This window comes from Bos indicus x Bos taurus, chromosome 19 (genome assembly GCF_003369695.1).
Source record: "Bos indicus x Bos taurus breed Angus x Brahman F1 hybrid chromosome 19, Bos_hybrid_MaternalHap_v2.0, whole genome shotgun sequence".
In the NCBI taxonomy this organism is placed as follows: domain Eukaryota; kingdom Metazoa; phylum Chordata; class Mammalia; order Artiodactyla; family Bovidae; genus Bos; species Bos indicus x Bos taurus.
The window spans coordinates 25,672,561-25,699,349 of NC_040094.1; the positions used below are offsets into that span (position 1 = coordinate 25,672,561).

At 46.1% G+C, this 26,789-nt stretch overlaps 1 protein-coding gene across 2 annotated transcripts in view; it reads right to left on the reverse strand.

Moving 5' to 3' along the window:
* The window catches only part of ZZEF1 (zinc finger ZZ-type and EF-hand domain containing 1), a 95,002-nt gene that overhangs the window by 10,427 nt on the left and 57,786 nt on the right, over window positions 1-26,789 (reverse strand). For both annotated transcript variants that reach the window (XM_027519575.1, XM_027519576.1), the window contains exons 30-49: window positions 26,354-26,518; window positions 25,787-25,906; window positions 24,925-25,086; window positions 22,967-23,096; window positions 21,158-21,296; window positions 19,116-19,281; window positions 18,249-18,511; window positions 16,970-17,139; window positions 14,842-14,992; window positions 13,294-13,433; window positions 12,659-12,936; window positions 11,685-11,859; window positions 11,040-11,172; window positions 8,858-9,057; window positions 7,236-7,355; window positions 5,342-5,533; window positions 4,213-4,313; window positions 2,819-2,954; window positions 2,342-2,701; window positions 1,311-1,454 (exon numbers count right to left, since the gene is read on the reverse strand). In XM_027519575.1, coding sequence (XP_027375376.1) covers window positions 1,311-1,454; window positions 2,342-2,701; window positions 2,819-2,954; window positions 4,213-4,313; window positions 5,342-5,533; window positions 7,236-7,355; window positions 8,858-9,057; window positions 11,040-11,172; window positions 11,685-11,859; window positions 12,659-12,936; window positions 13,294-13,433; window positions 14,842-14,992; window positions 16,970-17,139; window positions 18,249-18,511; window positions 19,116-19,281; window positions 21,158-21,296; window positions 22,967-23,096; window positions 24,925-25,086; window positions 25,787-25,906; window positions 26,354-26,518 — 3,445 coding nt within the window. The remainder of the gene's footprint in view (window positions 1-1,310; window positions 1,455-2,341; window positions 2,702-2,818; window positions 2,955-4,212; window positions 4,314-5,341; window positions 5,534-7,235; window positions 7,356-8,857; window positions 9,058-11,039; window positions 11,173-11,684; window positions 11,860-12,658; window positions 12,937-13,293; window positions 13,434-14,841; window positions 14,993-16,969; window positions 17,140-18,248; window positions 18,512-19,115; window positions 19,282-21,157; window positions 21,297-22,966; window positions 23,097-24,924; window positions 25,087-25,786; window positions 25,907-26,353; window positions 26,519-26,789) is intronic.

The window sequence follows — 26,789 nt, forward strand, 5'->3', positions numbered from 1 at the left end:
GAGGGACAGATGGAAAAGGAAGACCGTGTGTGCTAAAATGAAGCACTGAGACTTGTCTGGACAGCAGGGGGCGCCCCGGGAAGGCAGTAAGCAGGAGAAAGCCTGGTTTAGGTTTGTGCTGTACCAGGATCACTGCACGGAGAAGGCAATGGCACCCCACTCCAGTACTGTTGCTTGGAAAATCCCATGGACGGAGGAGCCTGGAAGGCTGCAGTCCATGGGGTCACTAAGAGTAGGGCACGACTGAGTGACTTCACTTTCACTTTTCACTTTCATGCTTTGGAGAAGGAAATGGCAACCCACTCCAATGTTCCTGCCTGGAGAATCCCAGGGATGGGGGAGCCTGGTGGGCTGCTGTCTCTGGGGTCGCACAGAGTCAGACACGACTGAAGTGACTTAGCAATTATCAAGGATCACTGCCAGCTAGGGTGTGGCAAGGCCAGGGCTGGGGCATGCCAGCACTTGGGGAGGAGACAGGAACAGCCAGAGGGACCCAGAGAAGGGGAGGGGTCGGGGCAGCGGAAAGGGTAAGGCGATCCCTCTGAGGTAGAGTGCAGTGGCTCAGTAGGTGTGTTTACAGGGCAGGACAGTGCAGGGGTGGAGAGTGGGGACAGAGTCCAGAACTGGGGGAGAAGAGGCTAAGAAGGTAGAGAGTGAGGAGGTTTACATTCTGTAAAACAAACTCTCAGCTGTCAACAAGCACATTCTAGATGAGTCTCTCTGTCACCCAACTACTCAGAACGACAGCTCCCATATTTTGAAAGGAGCTGATGAGACACAAGCAGCACCAAGCCGATGAGGACCACTAAGCCCACCCCCGCTTCTGCCTCATCCAAAGCCCTACCTCTCCCTCTCCAGGTACAGAGTTAAGGATAGAACAGACGAGGTCTTTCAGTTCTGGGTAATTAAACAAAGGGGAGGGAGTCCCCCAGGTGTGGCTGGGTCATCAGGAGAAGGATAGAGTGAGGATGGAATCCAGACCCACACTCAAAGTCTCTGCCAGAGACACAGAGGTCTCAGTCCAAGGAGCTCACTGCAGGACAAGTAATCTCTCCTCCAGCGTGGGGGGCCCCTAGTTTTCACAACAAGGTCAGGAGAAGAGAGGACTTGTTTGTACAGAATCCTGGGATTGGCTTCAGGGAGGCAGACGGCTGCTGAGACTAAGGGAGCCCTTTCTAGGCCACGTCTGTTGGGTTAGGGGAAAGAACCACAGTGGGAGGTGATGAGATTCGTGCCACTCGGCAACCCTTGTGGGTCCTGCCAGTCTCATGCCCTGGCACTGGGTGAGGCTGGCTGACCCTGGCTCATACCTCGAAGTTGGTGTTGTTATTATATGGGTGTTTCGACTCCCGCACTTGCACCTCCATTCCTGGTTCCTCCATGAACTGGCAGGCAGCCAGGGCCATGGTTCCCAGCATGCTCTCCCGGCAGCCTTGAAGCACCTTCTGCAGGATCTGATGGGAAACAGGCAGAGAACATAGCAAGATGATGGAGTTCAGCTGGAGACCGTGCCTAGGGCTCCTGAGCTCTGCCCTGTGGGTCCCCCCAATTCTAGACAGCAGGAGGTAGAAGAGATGCTTCCAGCCCTGTGAAAGTCTGCTAAGCCAGCACCACTTTGAAAGGCTCAGCTGGAGATTTGATTTTACAAACAAAAGATGGTCACCACCTGAAAACTTGAAATATAAATTAGAGCACTGGACTGAAGAGAATGCATAGACTCTGTAAGATCCCATGTCTGTCGCCCAGAAGCTCGGAGCCTGGGCAAGCCTCCTGGGTTTGATTTCTTCACCAATAAAATTCTCCCTGGGTCATGATGTAACACAGGTGTAAGTGCTGGCAGAGTGTCTGACCCGGAGCAGATACACTAGAAACGATGGTTTAAAACAGAGACATAAACCTTCCTGGAAGGTTTCCTGTATTATGGGAAAAGGCTGTCACAGTCGTAACTAACCCTGTTCCCTGGACTTCATGCTGTGTGAGACCCCAGGGGCATGAGAAGAGACAGGCCAGCAAGGAGAGCTGGCCTTCGAAGTCTGAAAACAAAAAAGGAAGACTGCAAGGGCGGGATTCGTGAGATTGTTATTTCAAATACTCTCTGAGCATCCAGTCTGCCTGGGCCGTGAGCTTGGCTCCAGGCCAAGACTTGGGAGACTTCAACTGTGACCCGAGTCGGCTTTTGTCGGGGTCATACCTATCAAGGGGCTGAACAGCCACACAGATGGCTTCACTCCAGGAAGGCACTCCCTAGAGGAAGGCTGTTCAAACCCCCACAGGGGGCTTGGGGCGGGGGGCAGAGAGGAGGAGGGAGTGGGGTTAGTGCCCAGCCCAGCTGCCTGGTTACCTTCTCCCACTGGTGCCTGTCCTCCAGCTGCATGAACATGTCCAGAATGTAGGTCATGTGGGCTGGGCCGCTCAGCTCCAGGATGTCCTCGCTCACCGGCACGTGCCCAGGCCACTCGGCAAGCAAGGACGCCAGCACATGGCGGGCGTACAGGACGGCCGTGGCCTCGTTCACACGGAAGAGGTATTCCCGGACGGCCCTCTTGCTCTTGCAGTTGAGCTCCTTGTGCAGCAGGGCGGCGCTCTTGCTGCGCCGCTGCTTGGCGTAGCTCTGCTGCAGCTCGCTTTCGGTGCTGGAGATCAGCTTCTGGGTCACAGGGTTCGACTCGACGGTGGCCTGCTCGCAGCGGACAGGCCTGGACTGCAAGCCCAGAGACCAAGTCACCGAGGCCTGGTCATCTCACCACTGGGGTGTGTGGCGGGGGCAAGTAGACACCCTCCTTCCCAGGGGTAGGGGTCGGTGGGGGGGCCCACGTACCAGGCAGGGCAGGATGATCATGTCTGTATCTACGGCCTTGGCACTCTGCTCGTCGAGTCTCAGACTCCGGCTGGGCTGCCACCGCTGAGCCAGGGTCCGGATCCTTTCGTCCGTGGTGAGCTCGTCCCCATCAAACCTGAAGAGCAGGAAGGAGCACAAAGCTGGGCATCTGTGTTCCAGAGAGGTGAGAGTTTAACCTTCAGTGAAATTTGCAGAAATGCTGATCAGAGTTATTTTCCTGGTACTAAGGAATTAGGTAGTACGGTCTACACTTCCAACACCAGACTCACAGTGCTAACCTACCCGAGCAGGCATGCCCAGACGCCTGCAATGGAGATGGAAACCGTCCTTTAGGATCCATTCTCCCTTTCATTTAGAAACAAAGTTCCCTGAAGTTTTAGCAAGATACACAATCACCCGGGTGGAGACGTGGGTCCCAGTCCTCCCAGCAACTGGATACAGCAATGTAACTGGGGTCATGCCAACGGGAGGCCAGGGAGGTGATGTGTGCCACGTTTGGGGCCTGCCCTCAAGCAGCTGGGTTAAGGAGGTGCTCCATTCCCCGCCTTCCCCCTTTCCTCTGGGCTGGAACTAAGAGCGGGTGTGGGAGAGCTTGCCCTGATGCCACAGAGGAGGACGGCAGCCATGGGGACACAGGCTCACTTGGGAAGCAAACAACCCACCCACCCTGGGCTGCTGTCTACCTCTGGACTGTGGCGGGGCAGGACAACAAATTTCTGAGCCCTAACTGAGGTAATCCTGCTTCATTTCACAAAGGATTTGAGGTTGTAGATAAGAAATACATATGGGAGTGTAGAAATACGACATAACAAAAGAAAATTAAATTGGAATTGGAACTAAATTAGAATAAGAAGTCAAAACCAGGATGTGGGGAATGGAAGAGATCAGATGCAGAAACATAAAATTCTCCATAAATTTAAGAGCTAGGCTCAAGAACTAGCTCTGAACTTCCTGGCCAAGATGAAGGGTATATTGTTATAAGATACCTTTCATTAATACACCCTTGAGAAAAAAACAAGAAAATAATGTATACAAGTGGGAAAAAAAAAAACCAAAGAATACTTTGACCAGAATGTACCAGAAGTTCCTGTTCTACACTGCTTGCTCTCTGGATTGATACAGGAGAGAAACCTTGGTGTCTATGTTAATCTCTGCATTCATAACTAGTTTACTCTAAGAGGCAGACTGCAAATATGAAGTTCTTCCTAAAGGAATACACAACTCAAAGACGAGCTATGCCACGTGGCACTTTATGAAGACCCGAAAACCAGTTCTCCAGCTGCTCCTGGCCTCTCAGATCTTGTCAGCAGGAGGTAGACAGAGTCCCACCCTCACTTGTTCCCTTGCTCCTTATACTTTGGCTGCGTCCTTACCTCTTCTGAACCTCCAGGAAGAAAGAGTCGGTCCTCTTCATCTGCAGTTCATATATGGCCCGGAGGATGTGCAGAGGGGCGTTGAGGGCGTCATGAGCCATCTAGAGGCCAGGAGGAAGAAGCAGAAGAGAGAAAATTTGAAGTGCTTTAACACATTACTGATAACCTGAACTCAAAAGTGATAAAACAATTATTTTCTACAGTTACTACAAGTTATAATCTAAGAACAACACATCACTTAATTTAAGAACATCACACTTCATGCATATAAGATTATAAGCTCCAAAATATGGATTATAAAATCTGTATTACTATTACAAATTCAAAGGAAAATCTCCTAGTTCTGAAGTCCGTGTTTTTGGTAGTTTACTTTTATTTGTGCCATAGTTATCTGTGATTGTGCATTGCATTTGTTAAAGATTATATAGATGAGGGGGTACAGCATGTTATTTTAAAAAAGGAAGAACCAAAAAGCAAATAAAGATGATAATTAGAAAAAAAATTATACCAACAAAATGTAATGCTAGTAGTCAATAATTACTCACCAAATGGTATTTATTCATTGCTAGCTTTCCTGCAGTAGCTGCCTTGCCCTCAAGTATGACAACTGGCACATAAATCTAAGTAGTAGACTTTCTTTTGATGTTTTTGAAAAGCTGTATTTGCTTTTCTTACATCCGCCCCATAGTCTCTGTTTACTCTTCACATAGTTAGAGCCTTTGAAGTCCAAGCCTCTGCCCATTTTCACATCATTTTGAGGAAGAGTGGATTATCCAGGGAAAGTAAGGATGTACTTGAGAAATTATGAGGACAGATTGTCACTGGGGGCTTGTGGGCGGGCCTGACATTACACGTCAAACTTTACATGTAAGTGTTTGCACACGTAGTTTATGGGAGAAACGATCTAAAGTTTTTGGGTCCACAACTCCCAAACATCAAGAACTACTGTTGAAAGGGCTTTTCCCTCCTTGTAGGTCAGTTCCGTACAATATAGACTGAGTTTCCCAGAAGTGCATTCACAGGACATCAGCCTGAAGCATTTCCATGTGGAGGCTAAAACTCAGTCCAAGTCAAAGAGAATCCATTCCTGAGTCCCTTCTTCACGCCACACCATGACCTAGGAGCATACCAAGAAACATATCCTGGTGGGCTCATCCAGGCTCTCGAGAGGGTCTAGCTTTTTCTGCTCTTGGTCACCAGGGCTGCTGACTGACCGCTCCACCTCCTCCTCCTGGTCCCCTCGCTCATCCAGCTCCAGCTCTCCATGCTCAGCCAAAGTGTTGATCTCCTTTTTTGAGGAGTACAGCATGATGGACAAAATCTAGACAGAACAAAAATCAGGCAGGGCAGGAACCTGAGTGTTTAGTGTGTGAGAAGACCTTTAACCCTCAAAGGGTAGAAAATATTTGACTTGACTCTTTAAAAGACATGAGAATTTACAGAAAGAGTGTAAAATTAGGACTTCCTGCTGGTACAGTGGATAGGAATCTGCCTGCCAATGCAGAGGACAAAGGCTCAATTCCTGGTCCGGGGAGATCCCACATGCTGCACAGCAACTAAGCCTGTGCACCACAACTACAGAGCCCATGCACCTACAGCCCGTGCTCCGCAAAGAGAGAAGCCAATGAAATGAGAAGCCTGCGCACCCAACAAAGAGTAGCCCCCCTCTCACCACAGCTAGAGAAAGCCCCAGCACAGCCACAAAGACCCACCACATCCAAAAAAAGTAATTTAAAAAAATGTATTCATTAGTGGATATGGAAGCATGTTCAATTGTACTTGTAACCAAAGACATGCTAACTAACACTGTAAGGGACGTTTGTGTTTATTAACTTTGCCGCTGACAGCGTGAGTTGGTATCATCCTTTTAGAATGCATTTTGGTGAAATGTAAAGACCTATACAAATGTTCATAACCTTTGATTCCGAAACTCATCTTTTAGGAATAATGTAAAATGTGTAAAAAGTTATACTCATGATATAGTCAATGAAGCATTTATTAATGGCAAAAACTGAAATCCAACTTTATGGATCATATGCAGCCGTTAGAAATGGTGGTTATGAAAACTACCCAACAACTTAGAAAAATGGCCATCACAAGACTTCAATTTATTTCAGTAATGGGCTCCACTATACAATCCAAATCTATGTATGCAATACAGACACAGAAGGAAAAAAATCAGAAAAGGGAAATACATGAAATACTAATAGCAGATGTGCCTGGGAGGGTGAAATTTGGAGTTTTTCTTTCTTTTCTACTTTTCAAATTCTCTACACATAAAAAAACGTAAATTTTTGAATGCAAAAAATTTTAATTACCAATTTTTTCTATTTTAATTTAGAATTTTTTCTATTTTGCTCTATTTCCTAAACAGTAAGAGCGCAAATGCTCACCACGTTATCCCTGAATATGTTTCAGCATATTTTCCTAAAACCTAATCAAATCCTCTTGTGACAACTGAGAGCTGTTTCTTAGACTTCAGGCCTCTGTGTGACTGAGAATGGTCAGCCAAGCACCTCCCATACAGCAGCAGCCTTCCCTACCCTGAAGCTGGGACTTGGCACAGAAATACCCCAGGGAACCACAGTAATTCCACTAAGAAAAATCTAAGGCTTATGGGGAAAAGCAATAAAATGAATATTATCAACTGAAATCCTACATAAAATAAACATAAGTGGAGGACAAATTTAGAAACTGATTTTAGCTCAAAGCAACTTTAAGGGGAAATAATAATTCAAGGGCAGATTTATTACCATGATATAATGGTCACCCGTGTGTTTCTACAAATTACTTCTCTTCCAATATTCTTTGGACAAACATCAAATTCACTTTCCCTGACAGGGGAGGACAGGTGTCATAATCTCTATTTCCAAAAGGGAAGACAAATGTAAGACAGTGTTTTAACATCTGCACCGGATGAGAGTGCACGGGGCAGTCCCAGCTGTGGCTGGCTGGCTGTTCTAACTCCCAGGCCTGTAAATCTGCAGCAGGAAGCAGTAGCAGGAGTCACCCTCGTCCCTTACTTCCAGGTCCCGGAGGAGCCACGTTTTACTGAAGCCAGTCCCTTTGCTGCACTTTTTCACCAGCAGCTTCAGCAAATCTGTCTGCAGGAAGGTAGCATGCGTCTCTTCAAAACCATGAACCTGCCAAACAGAAAAAGAATGATTTGCAATTGCCTCAGAGTGAAGAAAGTCAAGGGTCACTCAGGGAGAAGCAGGCCCCTATCAGAGCCCAGTCTTAGCTCTTGGCCCAAGCCTACCTTCTGGTGAAGATTCCAGAGTCAGCAGGAAAGATGAAACTCTGAACCTGAGTCATAACCTAAGTCTGTCCACTCTCTAATTTATTCACTTGACAAGTATCTCTGAAGCCTCGTACATTGTACGTGCTGAGTCCTATGCTAAGGTCCTGCTCTCTACCTCCCCAAAGCTTCCCACTGTCCTACAGACTGAAGTCTGAGTCCCTGTTCATGGCTGACAAGGCCCCTGCAGGCTCCCTGCCTGCGTCTGTGTCTCCTCTCCTTAGCACTGTCCCAAAGCCCTGAGGTGTTCCTTCTGCTCCCTGACAACCAGGCCTGCTCCTGCGCCTGGAGTTTGCTCTCTCCCAGCATGCAATACTCTGCCCAGACTCTTATCTACCACCTCAGATTTCACCTCTTCAGGAAGCCTCTTTCTGACTCCTGTGGTTTTCCTTGCAGGCTCCTTGGTGTCTCCCTCACAGTTAGGGCTGAAAGCTCCATGACAGCAGGGACCTTCCTTCTAGTTCAACACTACGTAATCAGTTCCATCTGGCACCTGGTGCTCAATAAATATTTACGGAATCAAGGATCCAAAGGCATAAATGGTCTCTGCCCTCAGGGAGTTTATTTTCCCAAACCTACTATAATGCAAAACCACTAATACAACAGATTGTGATAAATGCCATGAAGTCAACAAACAGCAGACGTGTGGTCTCAAGCATGAAACTATAAATTCTCACGGCTGGGCCAGAGCTGAAATGCCACCTAGACCAGCTTCCCTGTGGTGCTGGAGTCCTTTCATGTCCTCCTTGCCAGTGCTGTCCGACTCATGGAACTCGTAAGCCTTCCAGAGGAAATCCTTCTTCTTTGGCTAGTTCTGTTGGGAAGGTCATCCTTAAAGTGATCCCTCCCTCGCTCCCGATGCCCCTCAAGTAGTAGAAGAATCATGTTCCCCACAAGTCAAGGCTTCCCATCTCCATGTCAGTTACTGCTCAGCTCTTCAACTTTTCTGCCTTCTCTCACCCCAAATGCCAAACCGACTGCTTAAAGATCCCATAAGATGTCAGTCCCCTTTTTCTCCCTATGATGAACCAGAGGGAGCTGCGGTTCAGAGGGAAGTGAGAAACTGTTGTCAGTTTTTCTTCTCATCTTCCAAGGTTATGTGCCCATAAGGTAGTAGTACCCGGTTCCATGAGGCAGGACTGAAAAATTACAGAGAACCAACTACTGGGAAAATTCTGTTTCTTCCTTAATGATATCCTTGTTCAAGGCCCCAGTCATTTCTAAAAATAATCAAGATCCTATGATTAACTCTTCATTGAAATCAGATGATACTTCCTTCTAGTTAATACCCTGCAGGTGTTAGATCACAGCCAGACTGATTAGCAAATGGAAGAAACTCAACATTACCTTTAGTGTTTTATATAATCCTTTGAGGGCCAGGGACAGGACCCAAGTTGCTTCCACTGCCTCGGGACAATGGCTGTCCATGCTGGTTTGCAGAAGGTGACTGGCAATAAAGGCAAAGTGCTGAGAGTACTGGCTTAGCTGGGCCTGGGAGTCACTGCCTTCCTGTCCTCCTCCTTTCTGGACCAGTTGATAGTCCTTCACTGAAGGATCAAGAGAAAAATTTTAGATGTAGCCAGAGAAAAGAGACACATTTTGTTTATTAACATTTTGGCTATACCGTTTATAGGATCCTAGTTCTCTGACCAGGGATTGAACCCAAGTCCATGGCAGGGACGGCCCCAAGTCCCAACCACTGGATCGCCAGGGAATTCCCCAAGAGACACATTTTGAAGGGTAACAGAGAATGATGGCTGACTTCACAGCAGAAACTATGAAAGCCAGAAGAAAATGGATCAAGATCTTTAAAATATGCTAAGGAAAAACTCTCAGCCTACAATTTTCTACCCAGCAAAATTGTCTTTCAAAGATGAAGTCAAATCACTGATTTAGACTTCCACCTTAAGAAACCAGAAAAATAAAAAAAGAGCAAATTAAACTCAAAGCAGAAATAAATAAATTAATTAATAATGGAAAGATAGAAATGAATGGAACAGCAATCAGAAATAACAGAGAAACATCAAAGAAACCAAAAGCCAGTCCTTGGAAAATATCAAATAAATTGATAAATCTCTGGCTAAGCAGTCTATGCAATGAAAAAGAAAAGACACAAGTTACTAAAATCAGGAATGAGGGAAGGCAGCTTATATCCCATGCTAGGTTCAGAGAAACTAAAGATGTACATTTTATAAGACCTAAATTTGTTTCATAAGTGAATGGAGAGATATACCATGCTCCTGAATCAAAGGACTCAGTATTGTTTAGACATCATTTCTCCCCAAATGAATCTACAGATTCAATGTTATGTCAATCAAAACCCTAGCAGGTTCTTGGATAGAAACTGATAAGATGATTCCAAAATTTAAACAAAAAGACAAAGGAACTAGACTAGCCAAAACAATTCTAAAGAAGAATAACAAAGCTGGAGGACCTGATTTCTCTCCCAATACTCAGGAGAAATCTCTAACACTCAAGGGCTTTCTCTCCTGGGGGTTCAGTGGTAAAGAACCCGCCTGCCAATGCAGGAGACTCAGATTCGATCCCTGGGTCAGAAGATCTCCTGGAGAAGGAAATGGCAACCTACTCTAGTATTCTTGCCTGGAAAATCCTATGGACAGAAGGAGCCTGGTAGGCTACAGTCCAAGGGGGTCACAAAAGAATCAGACTTAACAACAACAAGACAATATGGCATTTAAGTAAGGACAAATATACAATATATAGATTAATGGAACATAATAAAATCCATAAATAAACACCAAGATATATGGGTCAATTAATTTTCACAAAGTTACCAAGATGATTCAATGGAGAAAGAAGTCTGTTCAACAAACAGTCCTAGAACACTGAGATTCACATGTAAAAAAATAAAATAAACCTTGACATTTACATCAAACTGTATACAAAAACAGCATAGACAGTGCCTAATACTGAAGCTAAATGATAAAGCAGATTATTTCAAGAGCAGAAGAGGGCACATAATAATAAGACTCCAGATCATTTGGGATTTGGCAAATTAAATCAAAAGGGCACTTATGATATTCTCTCACTGTCCTATTGATGAAGTTACTCTACATTCCTGTAGCCACCATATGTTTAAATTACCCACTAGAAAACAAATGATACTGGCAGATGGAAAAAGTAGATGTTCAGAACCTAAACATCTGGCCAATCCCAAAACAAAGGGTCATATATATAAAATAACAACATAGAGTCTTTAAAGCAATCCCAATTCAACCACATCATTTCACAGATGAGGAAAAAGAAGTTACATGTCACTTCAGTTGTGTCCAACTCTTTGCAACCCTACATGGACTGTAGCCCACGAGGCTCCTGTCCAAGGGTTTCTCCAGGTAAGAATACTGGAGTGGGTTGTCACGCCCTCCTCCAGGAAAAAGAAATTCAGAGAGCTATAATTTGTTTTTTTTTTAAATCCATGTGCAGGGGCAAGAACAAAGATATTTTAACTGATTTTAGCATATACAGAAAATTTGCTCTGATTCTTAGATAAAATAATTATGCTTGGGACCTGTTTTCCTCTTCCGGGTTTTGACATCGACGATCACAGCCCTGTTCTTTTCAGTAAAGTGCTTCAAGATGATCACATTATGTGGTTCATTGGCATTATCCATATACACACAGCGGGTCCCCACACAGAGGACCTAAACACGACAGAGAAAGAAAGGGAAACTCAGAAGTGCATAGAACACAGTCTCTTTTGCTTGTGCTGCTGACTTCAACAGGCAGTCAGGGTCAGGATTCTTCCCATCTGTAAGTCGAGGGTTGGCACAGGCCTGGCACAGAACTGGTTTGTGCTTGCTGAATGAAGCCATGTTTTCACAGTCTTCATTGTTCCAACTAGTTGAAAATTACAAATGAGATCAAGCTGAAGGCCAAAGTGAAGAACAATCATACTTTGAAGTTCTCTGTAACTTATTAATAGGGGGTTAGTTACCTATTATTCAAAGCCAACTACTGGCTAATAAAATGAGTCAAATGGCTAAACTGTTAAAAATGTACGTTGAACAAACCATCCCCAAATCTTGAGAATATACCAGTACCGTAAAAGCAAATTATGTAAGGGAAAAAAAGACTCCCAAGGATATATGCTATAGGGACTTTGATATGCCTGATGAAGACAGGAAGAGGATACCAGGCCTTCAGACAGGTGTACCTGGGGGAAGCCGACCAGCACCAGCAGTGTGAAGATGTTGGTGTGCTTCAGCTGGAAAGGCAGCTGCTTGATGCAGTGGTCTGTGAAGGTGGCAACGACGTCTCGCCACAGAGGGGCGCTGTTGAGCGACCGCAGGATCTCGGCCATAGAACACGCCCAGTCCAAACCCACGCGGCTGGAAGGCAAGAGCGCCATCAGGCGGTGATGCACAGGCTCCAAACGCAACGCACCAGCTCACCACACTCCAAGGCAGACCCATAAACACGCCAATGAGCCAGCCACTGATTAGTTTGAAAACTACCACAATGATGCTTTTCAAAAATGATAAGTGGGAGGAAAATAATCAAGATTTGTTACTTAAATACTCAGTCTATAGTTAAGGTTTTAAAAATCTCTATAAATGGTCACACACACATGTGCACTTACGCACACTCATATTCATGCACAGAAAAGCAGCTTGGAAGGAAATATATTTTAAAAAGCACCAGGGAGTTCCCTGGTGGCCTAGTGGTTAGAAGTCTGGGCTTTCACTATTGTGGCCTGGGTTCAATCCCTGGTCAGGGAACTGAGATCTGCAAGGAGTGGTGAGGGCAGGGATGGGTAGGGGGAATGAAATAGCACCAGACACTGACAAGGTGCAAGGCACTGCTTTTATAATGAAAATAGATCTATTTTCTTCAACCTCAAAGCCTGTACCTATTACTCTCAGGAAAAAACAAACCAGAATATATAAAATCACTAGAGAGCTGAATCAGCAGACAGAACCCAGGTGGCAACAGCTGTTCTAATGTGGGTTTCAAGTACATCATTAATATCAGTTGATAATGTTGCTAATAAAACTAATTCTGTTCTCACTAAAGAGCCCTAGACAATACAGGGGCAAAAATAGCACTGAAGCACACTGAAATTAATCAACAGCAGATCAATGACCTAAAGAAGTGAACACCAAGGTGGGATAGAGTGGGGGTGGCTACCTGTCCAGACACACAGCCCCCAGGCTAAAGAGCAGGTGGGTGGTCTTCCAGCCGTCTGGCACGACTGAACTGTCCCCAGCTGCAAACAAGTTGTGTTTGGCTGAGAGGACCTTGGTCACAGCAGCATCTACCTCCGCTGGTAAAAGGCGGATGATTAACTGGCCGAGGAGACCCAGGGTGAGGTGGTAGGTTTCATTCAGGTGGCCTGCGTTTGAGATGACGACCTGGAACATGAGCGGGAGCACATGCTCCAGGTCTATCAGGGGGACTGTGGGATCCTGTTAAGAGAGGAGAAAAATTTGTTCAATAAGACATCTAGGTAACCACACCAACTAAACACTCCATTGTCTTCATGTATTATTTACCACTGGCCTGGTGCCAGGGGAATTATGCAGTGTCTTTCACAAATGGCTTAGGTACAACTGACTGTAAAATAAACATTCTCAGGCATCATCTTACAATCTTACTTTCAATTCATATTCTTACCCCAGGGATATACAGATGATTGCAATTAACATTTCAGTATATGGCTTTCCAAAAATTTTTTCTATGCATAACACTACCCTCTCATGCACTCTTTCTCTCTTTTTATTTACTTTCTCTCTCTCTTTTTTAAATGCCATTTTGTCTCTTACCGAGTTTAAGGGAGGTAACATGGCTGCTAGTAATCCCAAAATCCTCTTCTGGGAACACTCCGCAAACACCTGCTCAGGGCTTGGAATAACTGCCTTTTCCTCAATGGGCTTCTGAGAGGACGCTTCTGAATTTTCAGCATCTGAGTTGTAAAATAGCAAGCTATCAGATTTTGCCAGGTTCCATGCATGTATGAAGACGCAGGTAGATCACTGTACTGCCCCGTGCCACTACAGCATCGAGACTTTAAAAACCTATTACTGATCACGTCTTACTCAAGGAAGCCTGTTCCGATCACCCTGTTTTAATGTTGAGCCTGACCTCCCATCTCCCCGAACCCCTCTGCCCTCTCCATTCCCTGCTCTTTTGTGCTCATGGCATCTAATTACCTTTTAACACACCATATCCTTTTTTTACTTGTTGGTTATTGTTTGACTTCCCTTCTAGATTCCCCCCCTCCCCAGTAATGTATCACAAACACCTAGAAATGTTTCTGGAGCATAGCAGCAACTCAATAAATCCCTGATGGCTAAAGCAACTGTACGTGACTAGGATGCTGATCCTCAGATGGGATCAGACAAGAGTGAGTTTTGATGATCTGGATTGACATGGAGTATCAGACCGCTTCCTGAACTTAGAATCATGATCTGCAGAGATGAGCATCAGCCCCTTCTGGGACAGGGCAGGACGCTGGGTGCTCAGCCCTGCCTCGGTCACAGAATGGGCACCAGGGAAGGAGGCTGCCTCCCCAAGCTGCCCTAAGGAGGAGGCTGATGTTTGCTGCCAGTCTCCTCGGTCCACAGCACCTCCATCTCCTGGCTCTTCAATCGTCCTGCAGTACAGCTCTGACCTTGCCGCCGTTCCGAGCAGGCAGCCCAGGGCCTCCATTGCAGGGTGAAGCACCCCTCCACGTCCCCATTTCAGGGCTCCCACTCCCTCCTCTTCCTCCCCACACACCTGCCCCACAGACTTCTCCCTGGATTCCTTTGGGGGTTTCCTCTCTGGGGCTTTGCTCCTTTTGTCCTTTCTGCCCTGAGTGCCCCTCCCCCCAAGAGACCCCGGCACTTCTGAGGCCACCGTGCAGGCCTTCTTTACAAGGGCCTTACGTGGGTACAACCTGTTCAAGCCGGATCCCCATCACTGCTACCACCCACTCAGGCCTCTCTTCTGGACAGAAGCACATCCCACCTCAAATTACAGTTGCACGCACCCCTGTCTTAAACCCTCCCAGGCCACAGGCCTCATGAGGGCAGGAGCTATGTGTCCATTTGTCTGACCTGGTCCCTGCTTCATCCCCAGAGTCTAGCACAGTGCTTGGCACACAGAAGGCACTCAGTAAATCAGGGAATAAACAAGATAGGAAATTAGATAAACAAGATGAAGGAAGGATGACTTTCAAAGTAGTATCAGTACTATCTGAGGCAGAACTGAGAAACCACGCACCCCCGGGTGCTAACCAGTTATAAATTGTGTGCAAGAGATAATTCAGAGATGGGTATGTGTGCATTTTAAAATGAAAGAGATCAAGGTAATTGTCAAAGAGTTTTTACCTGGAAGTCCTGTAGGTGTGCAGGCATCTGCAGGTGAGTCTGAAATTTGAGGTGGGCAGGAAGGATCCTTCCTTAATGATACACCTTCACTGGCCTTACTTCTCTGCTTGCAATCTAAAGGTCTGACTTCCTTAGGACCATCTCTCTTCCCCTAAAAACAAATTGGAGAGTGAGTAAACTTTTATGTGAAAGAAATTTTTTTACATTCAGACAATTTAAAAAATCACTAGCCAAGGACTTCCCTGGTAGTCCAGTGGTTAAGAATCGCCTTCCAGGGGCTTCCCTGGCAGTGCAGTGGTTAAGACTCCACACTCCCACATTCCCAGGGCAGGAGGCGTGGGTTTGATCCTTGGTCAGAGAAGCAGGATTCCACTCCCATGCAGCAGAGCCAAAAAAAAAAAAAGACTCTGCCTTCCAAGGCAGGAGATGCAGAAACCACAATTTGCCACAAAGAAGACTAAGAGAGCGAGCCAGGGCAGGGTACGCTGCATGCACACAGCTACTGGTAAGAGGACCCAAAATGTATGGATACCTCAGGAATCAAAAGAATGCCCTGGGGGTTCCTTAGAAAAAGGATGAGTCCAGTCCCTAGGCAGGGAAAGCCTAAGATAAGCCTGAAACCTCTTTCTGTATCAAAAATTAAAGAAGTGATCAAAGAATAATCAAGACATAGCCAAGGACACAAAAGCCAGCTGGAAGGAGCTTCCACTGGCCAAACATGGGACAACCTGAGCATCAAAATCAATAATAAAGACTAAGCTTTTAATCCACTAAATAAAAAAATTCTAGTCCATTTTGATAAAAATAAGTGAACAAGTAGATACATAAGGAGTGCTGTGCTGATTGGTAGCACATTATAAGCTGCTGGGGGCTCAAAAGAAGATATGATTACTCTCAGGCTCAAAGGCGAAGAGAAGATTGCTGATTCACCCTGCCTCTGCTGATAATGTTTTCCCTGTCCCACCACAATCCATATGGGAACAGTGCTGCCTGGAGAAGGGTTCTGCGGTCAAAACAGGCTTGAAGGTTATCACATCGCCTGTCCTTGTGCTGGCTCTCTGGCTGAATGAAGCTAATGGAATTTTCAAGCTTTTGCCATCTCTGCTTTTGTCCTCCTCTAAAAGACGACAGGATCCCAGGGAACGATAAGTACCAACGGGGATCCTTCATGACAGAGACAGGGGACAGAAACAGCAGCAGCTCCTGAGGCAAAGCCGAGGCGCTGAGAGCACCAACTCAGGCTCTGAAGGCAGCATCACGGATGCTCTGCCTGTTCTTGCACAAAACGATCTTCAGTGTCACTGTCACGGGTTCCGTCTGGACCCAGGAAGGCTTTTCTTCTACTTCAACAAGCACAGGTAAAGTCTTATAAACTACCTATGTAAACTACTTGGTAAGTACTAAGCACTTAGTATCACCTATTTGTTGACTGAATATAAAAATAGTTTCACGTATACAGTGTTCACCATGGGCCAGGAAGGAACCAACCTCTTCAGGTGGGTAATCTTACTCAATCCTTATAAAAACCACAGGAGGCAGGGAACAGGAGTAGTTAACACCAATAGAACTTACTATGAACACTGCTTTAAGCACTTAATGTATTTATTTATTTTTGGCTGCGCTGGGTCTCAGCCGCGGTACTCGGGGTCTTTGTTTTGGCATGCGGGCTTCTCTCGAGTTGTGGCACTGGGGCTCCAGAGCGCATGGATTCTACAGTTGTGGCGTGAGGGCTTCTCTCTAGTTGTGGTGCACAGGCTCAGTTGTCCCATGGCATGTGGGATTCTAGTTCCGCAGCCAGGGATTGAATCCGTGTCCCCTGCATTGGCAGGTGGATTCTTAACCACTGGACCACCAGAAACTCCCTTGAGGACCTTAGACATTAATTCAGTGTGTGTGATGCATGTAAATCCTCACAACAACCCTAAGGATTAGCTATTATTATTCTCCCTTCATTTTACTGACAAGAAAACTGAAGAGATGTGGTGACGTGCCCAAAGTCAGACAGAACAGGGACCACACCCTGGCAAACTGGGTCACAAACCTGGACCCTTCACGTCGCTGCTCCGCTCCCTCACACGACAGCTCTGGGATTACCTGTGACTGCGCCCAAGAAAGGACTCTTACGTACACTGCGGGGCCCCGCAGGGCCTGTGGGGGCCGGCTCCGCGGCAGCCTGCACAGCTTTCTTCTCTGGCTGCTCCTCTGACGTCTGGGTGGGTGCAGTGACTGGCAGGGCCTGGTTTTCTGGAGGAGAGCCACCATCTGGCAATACACCAAGCAGAGCTAGAGCTTTAAGACCTAAACGTGGGAAAAGCAAAAAAGAGGATGGTTAAAAGTTTTATAAGAGGGTTATTCCCTGCAAATGCATAAATCACTTTACTACCATATGCAAAGAGATAGCTGAGCTTTTCCACAGACTGAACCAGAGTACTCAGTCCAATCCCCCCACCCCCATCCCACGCATCTACTCAGCTTCTGACTTCAGACACTAGAAGTTTCGATAGCGGGGGACACCTGTGCTTTATTAACAGAGGACAAAAGATATAAGAGGACTGCCTGTTTAGAAATCATAAACATGAAAATTTTATAGAGCCCCACACAACTAGATTTTTAAGTTCTCTCTCTCTGGCAAACAGTTAACAAGACGGATCCGAAGCACCAGTGTCTCCCACTGCCACTTCATCCAAGTCTGACTCCCTCATGTTTACTAGAATGAGGAGTTGGTCTGTTATTCTGGAAGGAATTTAAATTTGTTTCAGGAATTTAACATTTACATTATTCTTCTCCTTGGCACCCCTCAGTAAAGTCAAGTCATCTAGATATTTTATTAGTCAAACTAATTTCATTATAAATAGCTCTCACTTAGAACACAGTTGTGTGGAAGTGGTTCTGCACTCCAGGTGTTTTTGGTTTTTTTAAAAAAAGGCTGAATTCCTTTGGCAAAGTCTGGTGTATTCAAATAATTTATCCCCAGACATTAAGAGTTTTAATTATTCATTTTTTTCCCACCTTCACAAAATATTTTAGAGAAACTAAATGCTCCTTTAATGCCAATGTTTCTCTCAAATGCATATGGAGATTTAAAATTAAGTTCCGGGGGGACCTCCTTGGTGGTCCAGTGGTTAAGACTCTGAGCTGCCAACGAAGGGGGTGCAGGCTCAATCCCTGGTCAGGGAACTAGATCCCACATGCTGTGGGCCATGCCAAAAGATTTAAAAAAACAGTAACAATTAAAAAAAATTTTTTTTAATAAATAAATAAATAAAGTTCCATCCATAGTGAGCATCTCTTGTGGAACACTGGATTTTGACGCCTCCACACTGAGCACTGCGTTTCACTTCTGCTGCGGCTGTTCCTTCGTGAGCAGTTTAGGGCTGGTTTGGTTTCCGAGCCTGAGGAACACCTACCTTTTCCCTGGTGAGCCTTCATCAGACAGTCCCCGACGAGCTGCAGGCACCGGCTCCGCAGGGTGGCGGCGCTGCTGCGGACCTGTGGGTCCAGCTTTTCGCCGTCCACGTCCTCGGCGCTGGCCAGGTGGGCACTATAGAGAGCCAGGGCGGCGAAGAGCAGCCAGGAGTAGTTGTGGATGTAGGGCTGGATGAGCCTCTGCCGGTCGCTGATCCGGATAGTCACCATTGGATGGGCAGTGATACTGTGGGTAGGCAAGTGGCTGCAAAGGCAAGACGTTTTTAAGGCCTGAAGGCCCCTGTGAGTGTCCGAAAAGGAGAATGGGACCTCAGGGGACCACATGCACAGTCACAGGTGGGCGTCAGTTACCTCTAAGGCTGTTACTGAAAATTTAAAGATATACGTACTGGCCCTCTCTTCAGAAAAATGAACGAACACAAACACTGCACCATCCACTTCAGGATTTCACACCCCCCAGAAGACTGTCCATGGAAACCAAGTCAAGTAAGACTTCCTTTTTGTGAAGCTTCACAGGGTGAAGCTTATAGCTTTTTGGTAATGTGAGGAAATGCCCATAATTTTTTGAGATGGATACGAAGTATGTAGGAAGGAAACGACGGAAGGTCTGGAATTTGCTTTAAAATACTTTAACAAAGCAGAAGAAAAAAAAAAAAAAAGAATCGAAGCACACATAGCAAAATCTTCCTAATTGTTGAGTCTGGGTAAAGGGGACGTGAAGATTCATTGTACTACTCTTTTTATTTGTGGGTATGTTTGAAATTTTTTATAATGTAAGATTTTTTTTAAAAAAAGCAAACAAGTACATGAAAAAAAGTTTGCTGGGCTGGAGGTCACGTGAGACATACCCATAGGAATATTTCTTGGCTGCGTAGCATCCATAGCACAGGTCAAAGTCATCGCATACATTGCAGTGCATCCTCCGGCCTATGATCAAACCCTGGCAGTGGTCACACGTGAACTCCATGTTGACCATTTCGTGGTCATCTCCATGGCCCTCAGGCTTCACCCCACCTGGGGGAAGAACAGCAGCGTGAGGTGGACTGGGCAAAGGGCTCTGAGAAGGGCTGGTTTCCAAACCCAAACCAAACCCAGAAGCAGAGTTGCCCCCAACAGATCGCTCAGGATGTCAGGGACCACAGGCATCTTTCAGAGACCGTGCATTCTGCCCAGTGGTTCTCAGCATACGAATGATACTCTTGGCACAGAAACTTCTTAGCAGTGGTACCATGGATTGACTTCCCTTTTTCAGTGCAATGCAGAGCCTGATCAAATAGATCACCAATTCCCATTATGACCTCCATTTGGTAGCACAAGTCCTCATGCCAATTTGTAAGCCATCTTCCACAAACCCTCCCCAGACATATCTAAGCATCTATTGATGTATTCTTGTTAAAAAGCAATGAGAAGTTATCAGGTACTTGCTTTTACTTTTTCATTCCTGAATCATAAAAAGACTCCATAACCCCAGACCCACTGAGTGAGAAAGAATGTGAATCACGAAAGAGACTGACAGCTCTGGTCTCCTTCTCACTTTGAGTCCAGTGGGTCTCTAAGCCCCATCACACACTCTGCTGAATGTTCCTCACCTCTGACCCACTTCTGTTCCCACGGCCAGAAACCTAGTCCAGGCACGAATCCACTTGTCACTACTGTGGTTTCCTAAAGGAAGCTCTTACATGGACAGAACCAGCTTCCTCTAGCATAGCTCTGGTCATGTTAATACCCTGCTGGCAAAACTTCCCCTTTTGTTTGTAGACTCATTCAAATTCCTGAGACTGGCATCTCTGGATCCCATAACCTGGGCCCACCTTGTCTCAATCCATCACTTAGCTGTGGACACTGGTAAGTCTGTCGAAACACACTGCAGAAGCTCACTCCTCTGGCCCTGGACTCGCTCAGTCTTAGGGTGACACACTCTCCATTGTTAACTTTCTTTAAAGCCCAATTCACATCCCTAGGGGCTTCCCTCATAGCCCAGTTGATAAAGAATTCGCCTGCAATACAGGAGACCTTGGTTCGATTCTTGGATTGGAAAGATTCACTGGAGAAGTGATAGGCTACCCACTCTAGTATTCTTGGGCTTCCTTGTAGCTCAGCTGGTAAAGAATCCGCCTGCAAAGTTGGAGACCTGGGTTCGATCCCTGGGTTGGGAAGATCCCCTGGAGAAGGAAAAGGCTACCCACTCCAGTATTCTGGCCTGGAGAATTCCATCAACTGTATAGTCCATGGGGCTGCAAAGAGTCGGACATGACTGAGTGACTTTAACTTTCACATCCCACCTCCTCCACCAGCTTTCCTTCAACAGCAGTCTTCCCTCCTTCTGAACTCTCCCAGAATAATGTGCACTGCTCATCTGTAACTCAGAAGAGACACTTCTATCCTGGAATACACCTTGCATGAGCAGGTCCCGTCTCCTGCCGCAGGTGTAAATGCTTCTGGGACAGCGGCTGTATTTTATAAAGCCAGGCGATATGCACACTAACAGCACTTAGCAGCTTACTATTGTCAACCTGCTCTGCCTCAGCACCTGTGAGTTGAGAGGATTCAAGAATTTCTGAAGTTTGCTTGTGTGTATTTTACTTCTTGTAAACAGCCTGATTCAGAGGGAAAAATCATTTCCTGAAAACTCAACTGATGGACATTCACTGGTGCTGAGAGTTTATCAAGTGTCTACATCCAGTGAGGTGGAAGGTGGAAGCTTGTCAGGTGACAGAGCTCTGGAGTTTGTCACTCAGCTGGGGAAGTGAGGTCGTATTTGCCAACAAGACAGAGAACACTGCTGGGCAGTGCTGTCACTGTACAGTGGGAGGTTAAAAAACAACAAGATCACAGGAGAGAGAAATGCTTCTTCCTTGTGGGGACGGCACACTCACGCCGTGAACTTTACCTAGGAAGCAAGTCTTGCAGAGATCCATGTCGCTGCACTGCAGACAACGGTAGCGATGCCAGGGGGCAATCTCATCACACCCATCACAGGAGATGTCCACATTTAACAGGTCACAATAGCGAGCAATAAACATGTGCATCTATAAGGTGAAATAAAACATAATCAACCAACAGACTTTTAATGTGGCCACTATTCATTTATCAATCCATCCTTCAACAGCTACTTAAAACACTCCAGGCATTGTACTAGGTGCTAGGATTGGGAGACTAAGGAGCTCAGTGTCGAGCTGGGAATTCCCTCAAACAGATGACAGCATACAGTATGATGTACAGACAGCCAAATTCAGGAGGCTTAGAGAGCACGTGGAGGTTTCTCAAAAAGAATTAACTACTCAGGTGAGACCTGAGGGGCAAACAGGCATCAGCTGGGTGGGGATGAAGGTGATGCGCATGCGGGATAAAAGCAATAGGAAGTTCTATGGGAGACCACAAAAGAATCAAGCCAGGGGCTTGTGCACCTGGAAATAATTCCGAATGTAGAGCACACTATGGAGCAGGGCTAACCAGATACAGTTAGAAAGGTTAAACTGCAAGAGGCTGGGATGGAAGAGTAGCATGATTAGATCTGAGCGTTCTGAAAGCTCCTCTGGTCACTGAGTGAGAATGGATCAGAGTGGGCAAGACTGGAGCCACGGAGACTGACCCTGACAGAGGCTGTTAGAGCAAACCCCTGACTGCTGATAAGGGCCGGACTGGGCAGAAAGTGAGACCGAGAAAGGGGGGCAGATCTGAGCGGTATTAGGAGGCACAGGTGAGGAACCTTCGGGGCTGACTGGTCATGGGGGCCAGTGAAAGCGAAGGGTCAAGAACAACATCCAGATTTCTGGCTTGGGTACTTGGCTGGACAGAGTCGGGTTCAGATACAGGAAATACTGCAAGAGGAGCATTGTTTGCTGGCACTTTAGGAGAAAAATTTTCTGGGGAAAGACTAAGGGCCCCGTGTCATGAGCAAACAGTTTTATTGCAAGGTCCCTACAGGACGGTTTATCTTTATGGCTTGGAAATAAGGGACATAAATCACTGAGTCGGCATGTAGCAGTAGAACACAGCAAATATGCCAAGCCACCTTAGGATTAAAGAATGGCTCCCAATAAGGTATTAACATACAAGAGAGAAAAATCACAAAGGCCAAGTTGGTGTGCTCGATCCAAGAACCACAGAGAAGCTACATGAGCTAGGTAACTGGCACATAGTAGGCACACAAGCTAAAAAATGCATGCATCTGAGGCAGCAGACACCTGACGCAGTGTGGTAGCGACAGATAACACCCCAGTGTGGAGACGGATGTGGCAGGCTGGCTGAGCCTGATGATGTGTGGGAATCAGGCAGCTGATTCTGCGCACATATGCGGCCTCCAAGCTCACCAGGGGGCCTTCTGACTGAAACGTGCCTTCCTGTGCTGCTTGCCTACAGGAAAAGTATGTACCAAGGACACCAGAGTCCAGGGCCTTCAGTAATTCTGTTTCTCACTGTAAATTAATAAACTGGCACCTAATTATTTTACTTCAGCCTCATGAGCCAATTTCCTGTGAATCTAGTTCTAAGGGAGGGAGCCACTGCCTGAGTGTGGTCAAGCCAGGATTTAGGAACTTCGGGTTAAAAGACCAGGGTCAGTGACAGCCACTCACTAGGGTACTGACTGCCCCCTGGAGCCCTCTCAGGAGACAGCCTGCTGGCACGCCCCGATGCAGACTTTCATCTCCAAACTCCTAGCAAATCACTTCAGATTACCCTCGTTGAGAGATCTTACTTTCCTCTGCTTCTCTGGATCTTCCTGGGCTATTTTTTCATACCAGGCCTCAAACATGCCATCCTGACACTCATCCATCCATTCTGAATTCTGCTTGGCATCAGCAAGCTCATCTTCTTCACTCCATTGGCTGAAAAAAGGACATAAACAGAGAAAAGCATGCCTCTGCCAATAATCAAGGCAAGTGCAGGTTAGCAGACTCTGTCCTACTGGTCTAGTACCCGAGGCTCTTAGAGACTTCTGAAGGCAAGAGGGCAATCTGGTTTTCAAAGCCCCAGGGTTTGCCAAATGTTTGATAGATACATACCAATAAAAAGGGGGGGGGGGGCCCTTCCAGAGCCTACTACAATAGGTGAGGAACTGGAGCTTGAAAGGTTGTACCTGCATGGCAAAAGCCCACTCAACAACCATTTGATGTGCCAGGCACCAAAAAACTGGTCTCAACTGAACATGCTCAGCACACCTGAGTGGCAGCAGCATGAGAAGGGAGTCGGGAGACCCCAGGGCCTCGGCTCTCTCGCGGGCTGCTATAAGACCTGGACTCGGCACTCGGCCCTGGTCCTCAGTTTCCTCATGTTTAACAAATAATCTCAGGGATTCCTCTTGGATGCAAAAGTACAGATTTCCATAATTTCAGTCAATAGCTTGTTTCAGCAACTGGAATTTTAAATACAAAAGTATTTGCTCAACAGCAAATGCAAAGCATCTACCAACTGACACAGACACATCCGTTCGTTGACATGTTCCAACTAACTGATTCTGGGGCTACTCACACTGAGCTTTGGGCCAGGGGCTGTGGGAACTGGTGGGGAAGGTGCAGTCCCTGCTCTCAAGGACTGGCTCATGGAGCGGCAGGTGAAGCTTGAAACAAGGAGCAGACTGATAGCTTAAAGCTGACCACCCACCCCTTCCTCTTATTGCGGGTCCCCTCCCTTTGCCAAGCGCGCCCTCTGACAGCAAGGCAATGGCTGAGGTTTGGTAAATGAGGAGATCATTTATATTCTGTCTCCTTTTTCCTACTTCTGAGAGAGGGAATATATCTCTTCTGAGAGAGGGAAAACAGGTGTTGACTCAGATCGTTCATTTCCTCCTAACTCTCTCTCCTCTTGCTCTTCTTTCCCCTTTCTCCTCTTTCTACAGACATGTGTGATTAGTGTGTAAGTGGACTTGAGTGAGGTGGAAAGACGTTCATTAGATGTGGAAAGGAGGAACTTCCGTGGTGGTCCAGTGGTTAAGAATTCACCTGGCAAAGCAGGGGATGCAGGATCGATCCCTGGTTGCAAAACTAAGATCCCACAACCCACAGGGCAACTAAGCCCACAAGCTGAAACCAGAGAAGCCCGTGTGCCACAACAACAGATCCTGCCTGCTTCAAAGGAGATCCCGTATGCTGCAACTAAGACCCGATACAGTCAAATAAATATTTTTAAAAATAATAATAATATAAAATAATAAGTGGAAAGGAAAAAAAAAACCTTTGTTACTATTTTTTCCCCTTATACCTTAAGTTCTTACAATGTACAAGAGGTTATAGTGGCTGGAAATCACACACACAGAACAAAAAAACTACAGCAAAGGATTCTTCAATTCAACAAGCTCTATGAGGATCTCCACAAACAAGGAGGATCCTCATGCTGAGTTCACAGCACCACTGCTACCAACTCATACACACCACCGTGCCCCAGACGCCACGCTGAACGCTGAGGAGAACACAGTCACTCTTCACAGCCATCCTCTAAGGGACATGCTGTCATCACCTCCAGTTCTAAAGATGAGGAAACTGAGGTAAAAGGAGTTTAAAAAGTTGTCCGAGGTCATCCAGTGAGGACGTGGCAATGCCGGGATACCCCCCAGAGAGCCTGGCTCCAGGCCTGAGCTCTAAAGCCCTGTGCTATTGCTATGACCCCTGAACTTCACAAGTTCCTGAAGAAACTGCAGACTGGAGATTGTATCCTTACCTGATCACACTGTCATGGGCACTTATGTTTTCCTGTGACATTTTCATGAGGAGATCTGGTAACTGAATGTCAACAAAGAAGGTGAGATCACTGGGTTCCCAGCCCATGTCCAAAAGGTGCAGCAGGGCCGTCTGGATGCAGGACAGGGCAGGCAGCAAGGACCTGAAGAGGCCATGAAGGTGAAAGTTACCAAAGCTGCCCATCACCCACGGGGATGACAGAAACAGTGGGAGTCAGAGACGGGGTATGTCTGTCAGCGGAAAGCGGAAGGGAACCCCACACTGCTGGTTTGGGTTCCTTATGATATCTTTTCAAATTTCCCAGACTCCATACAAACCCTCTTCAAAGAACATCTTAAGCAAAAGAGTTCTGAAAGCATCAAGTAGCAAGGTTTCCACCCTGCCAAGACTACCACAGGAGAAATTTTACAGGAAAGGACTGAGTAACACTGCTCAGCTCTGATCAACGGCAAGATCAGGGCCAGCCACAACGAGCCCGGGTCATGCTGCTCAGGTACAGAGAAGAACCATTTGATTTAAGGTTTATGTCTACACCACTTACTATGGAGGAGACTGGCGAATGGCTTTCAAGTTTTTAAAACTGAGATAACGGGTTACAGATTCTTAGATGAACCAAGACCCATCTGCTTTAAAAAACTGCATATACCATAGAGAAAAAAGGCTAGGAGAAAATATACTGATAAGTTAACAGTAGCAACTAGCTCTAGATAGCAAGATTAGGGGTTATTTTTATTTTACGCTTTGTGCTTTTCTGTATTTTTAACATTAGACATGCATTTCTTTAAAAGTCAGAAAAAACGGCAATTATTTTTCTCTAGAAATCACATTAAACTCTCTCATACCTGTCATTTTTGCTATTGAATCCTTTGACTGCTTTGACCAAAAACAGAACAAACTGATAGTAAGTGTCTCGAATTTCTTTGTGTAGATCTGCACCACAGCCTTCCAGGTGTCCAAAATAACTAGAAACAGAAGACATGACCAGTCACTTAGTGGCCAAAACATTTATTTAATAATCATTATTCCTTACGTGAAAAGAGCGAAGAAGCAGCAAGCTAACAAAGTGGTGGAGAAACTAAAGTAAATGTAACAACTGCAGAAAGTAAGCAGACAAAACAGCAATGACTCATCTGCTTGTGTCAAGAAGGATACCCACCAGGAGTATGGAGATGACTATTATTAATCTTTCCTTATTAATATAAAAACCACCCTTCCCACCACTACCAGAGTCCCTGGTACTATGTGAAGTATTCTTTACAGATTTAATCCTCTCCTCTTATCTCCATTTTCCTGACATATTTACTTGGGTGTGAAAGAAGCAGTTCAGGGCTTTCCAGGTGACTCAGTGGTAAAGAACCTGCCTGCCAAAGCAGGAGACATGGGTTCAGTCCCTCGCACTTCGGACTTACTTGGTAAACTCTTTCTGGCAGGTGAGGAGTTCCAGCAGGAAAAGGATGTAAGGCGGGTGGAAGCAGTGAGGCTGCCCGAGGGACTCGGTACAACACTGGATGATCCTCAGCACCTCGAGGATGCTCCAGGCTTGGGCCTTCCTCAAGGAGAGAACCTTTACAACACTGGAGACAGAACTCAAGTCAGGAACACCCAGAAAACTCGCAAGCTGGGGCAGAAAGAAAACAGACCCCTGCCCAGAGTTCTGAGGCCATATTAGTAAAAAGGAAATACTATTGTGAGGGATCTTGTTTGCTACTTTTAGTCATTATTCAGCAACATTACAAATCACCTCACTGTTTGGAAGCCCAGTGACTCACGTTAAACAATTAATTAGTTAAAAAGGAACTTTGCCTCTGTGGTAAACAGGACTAACTTCAGACAGGAAATTAAAAC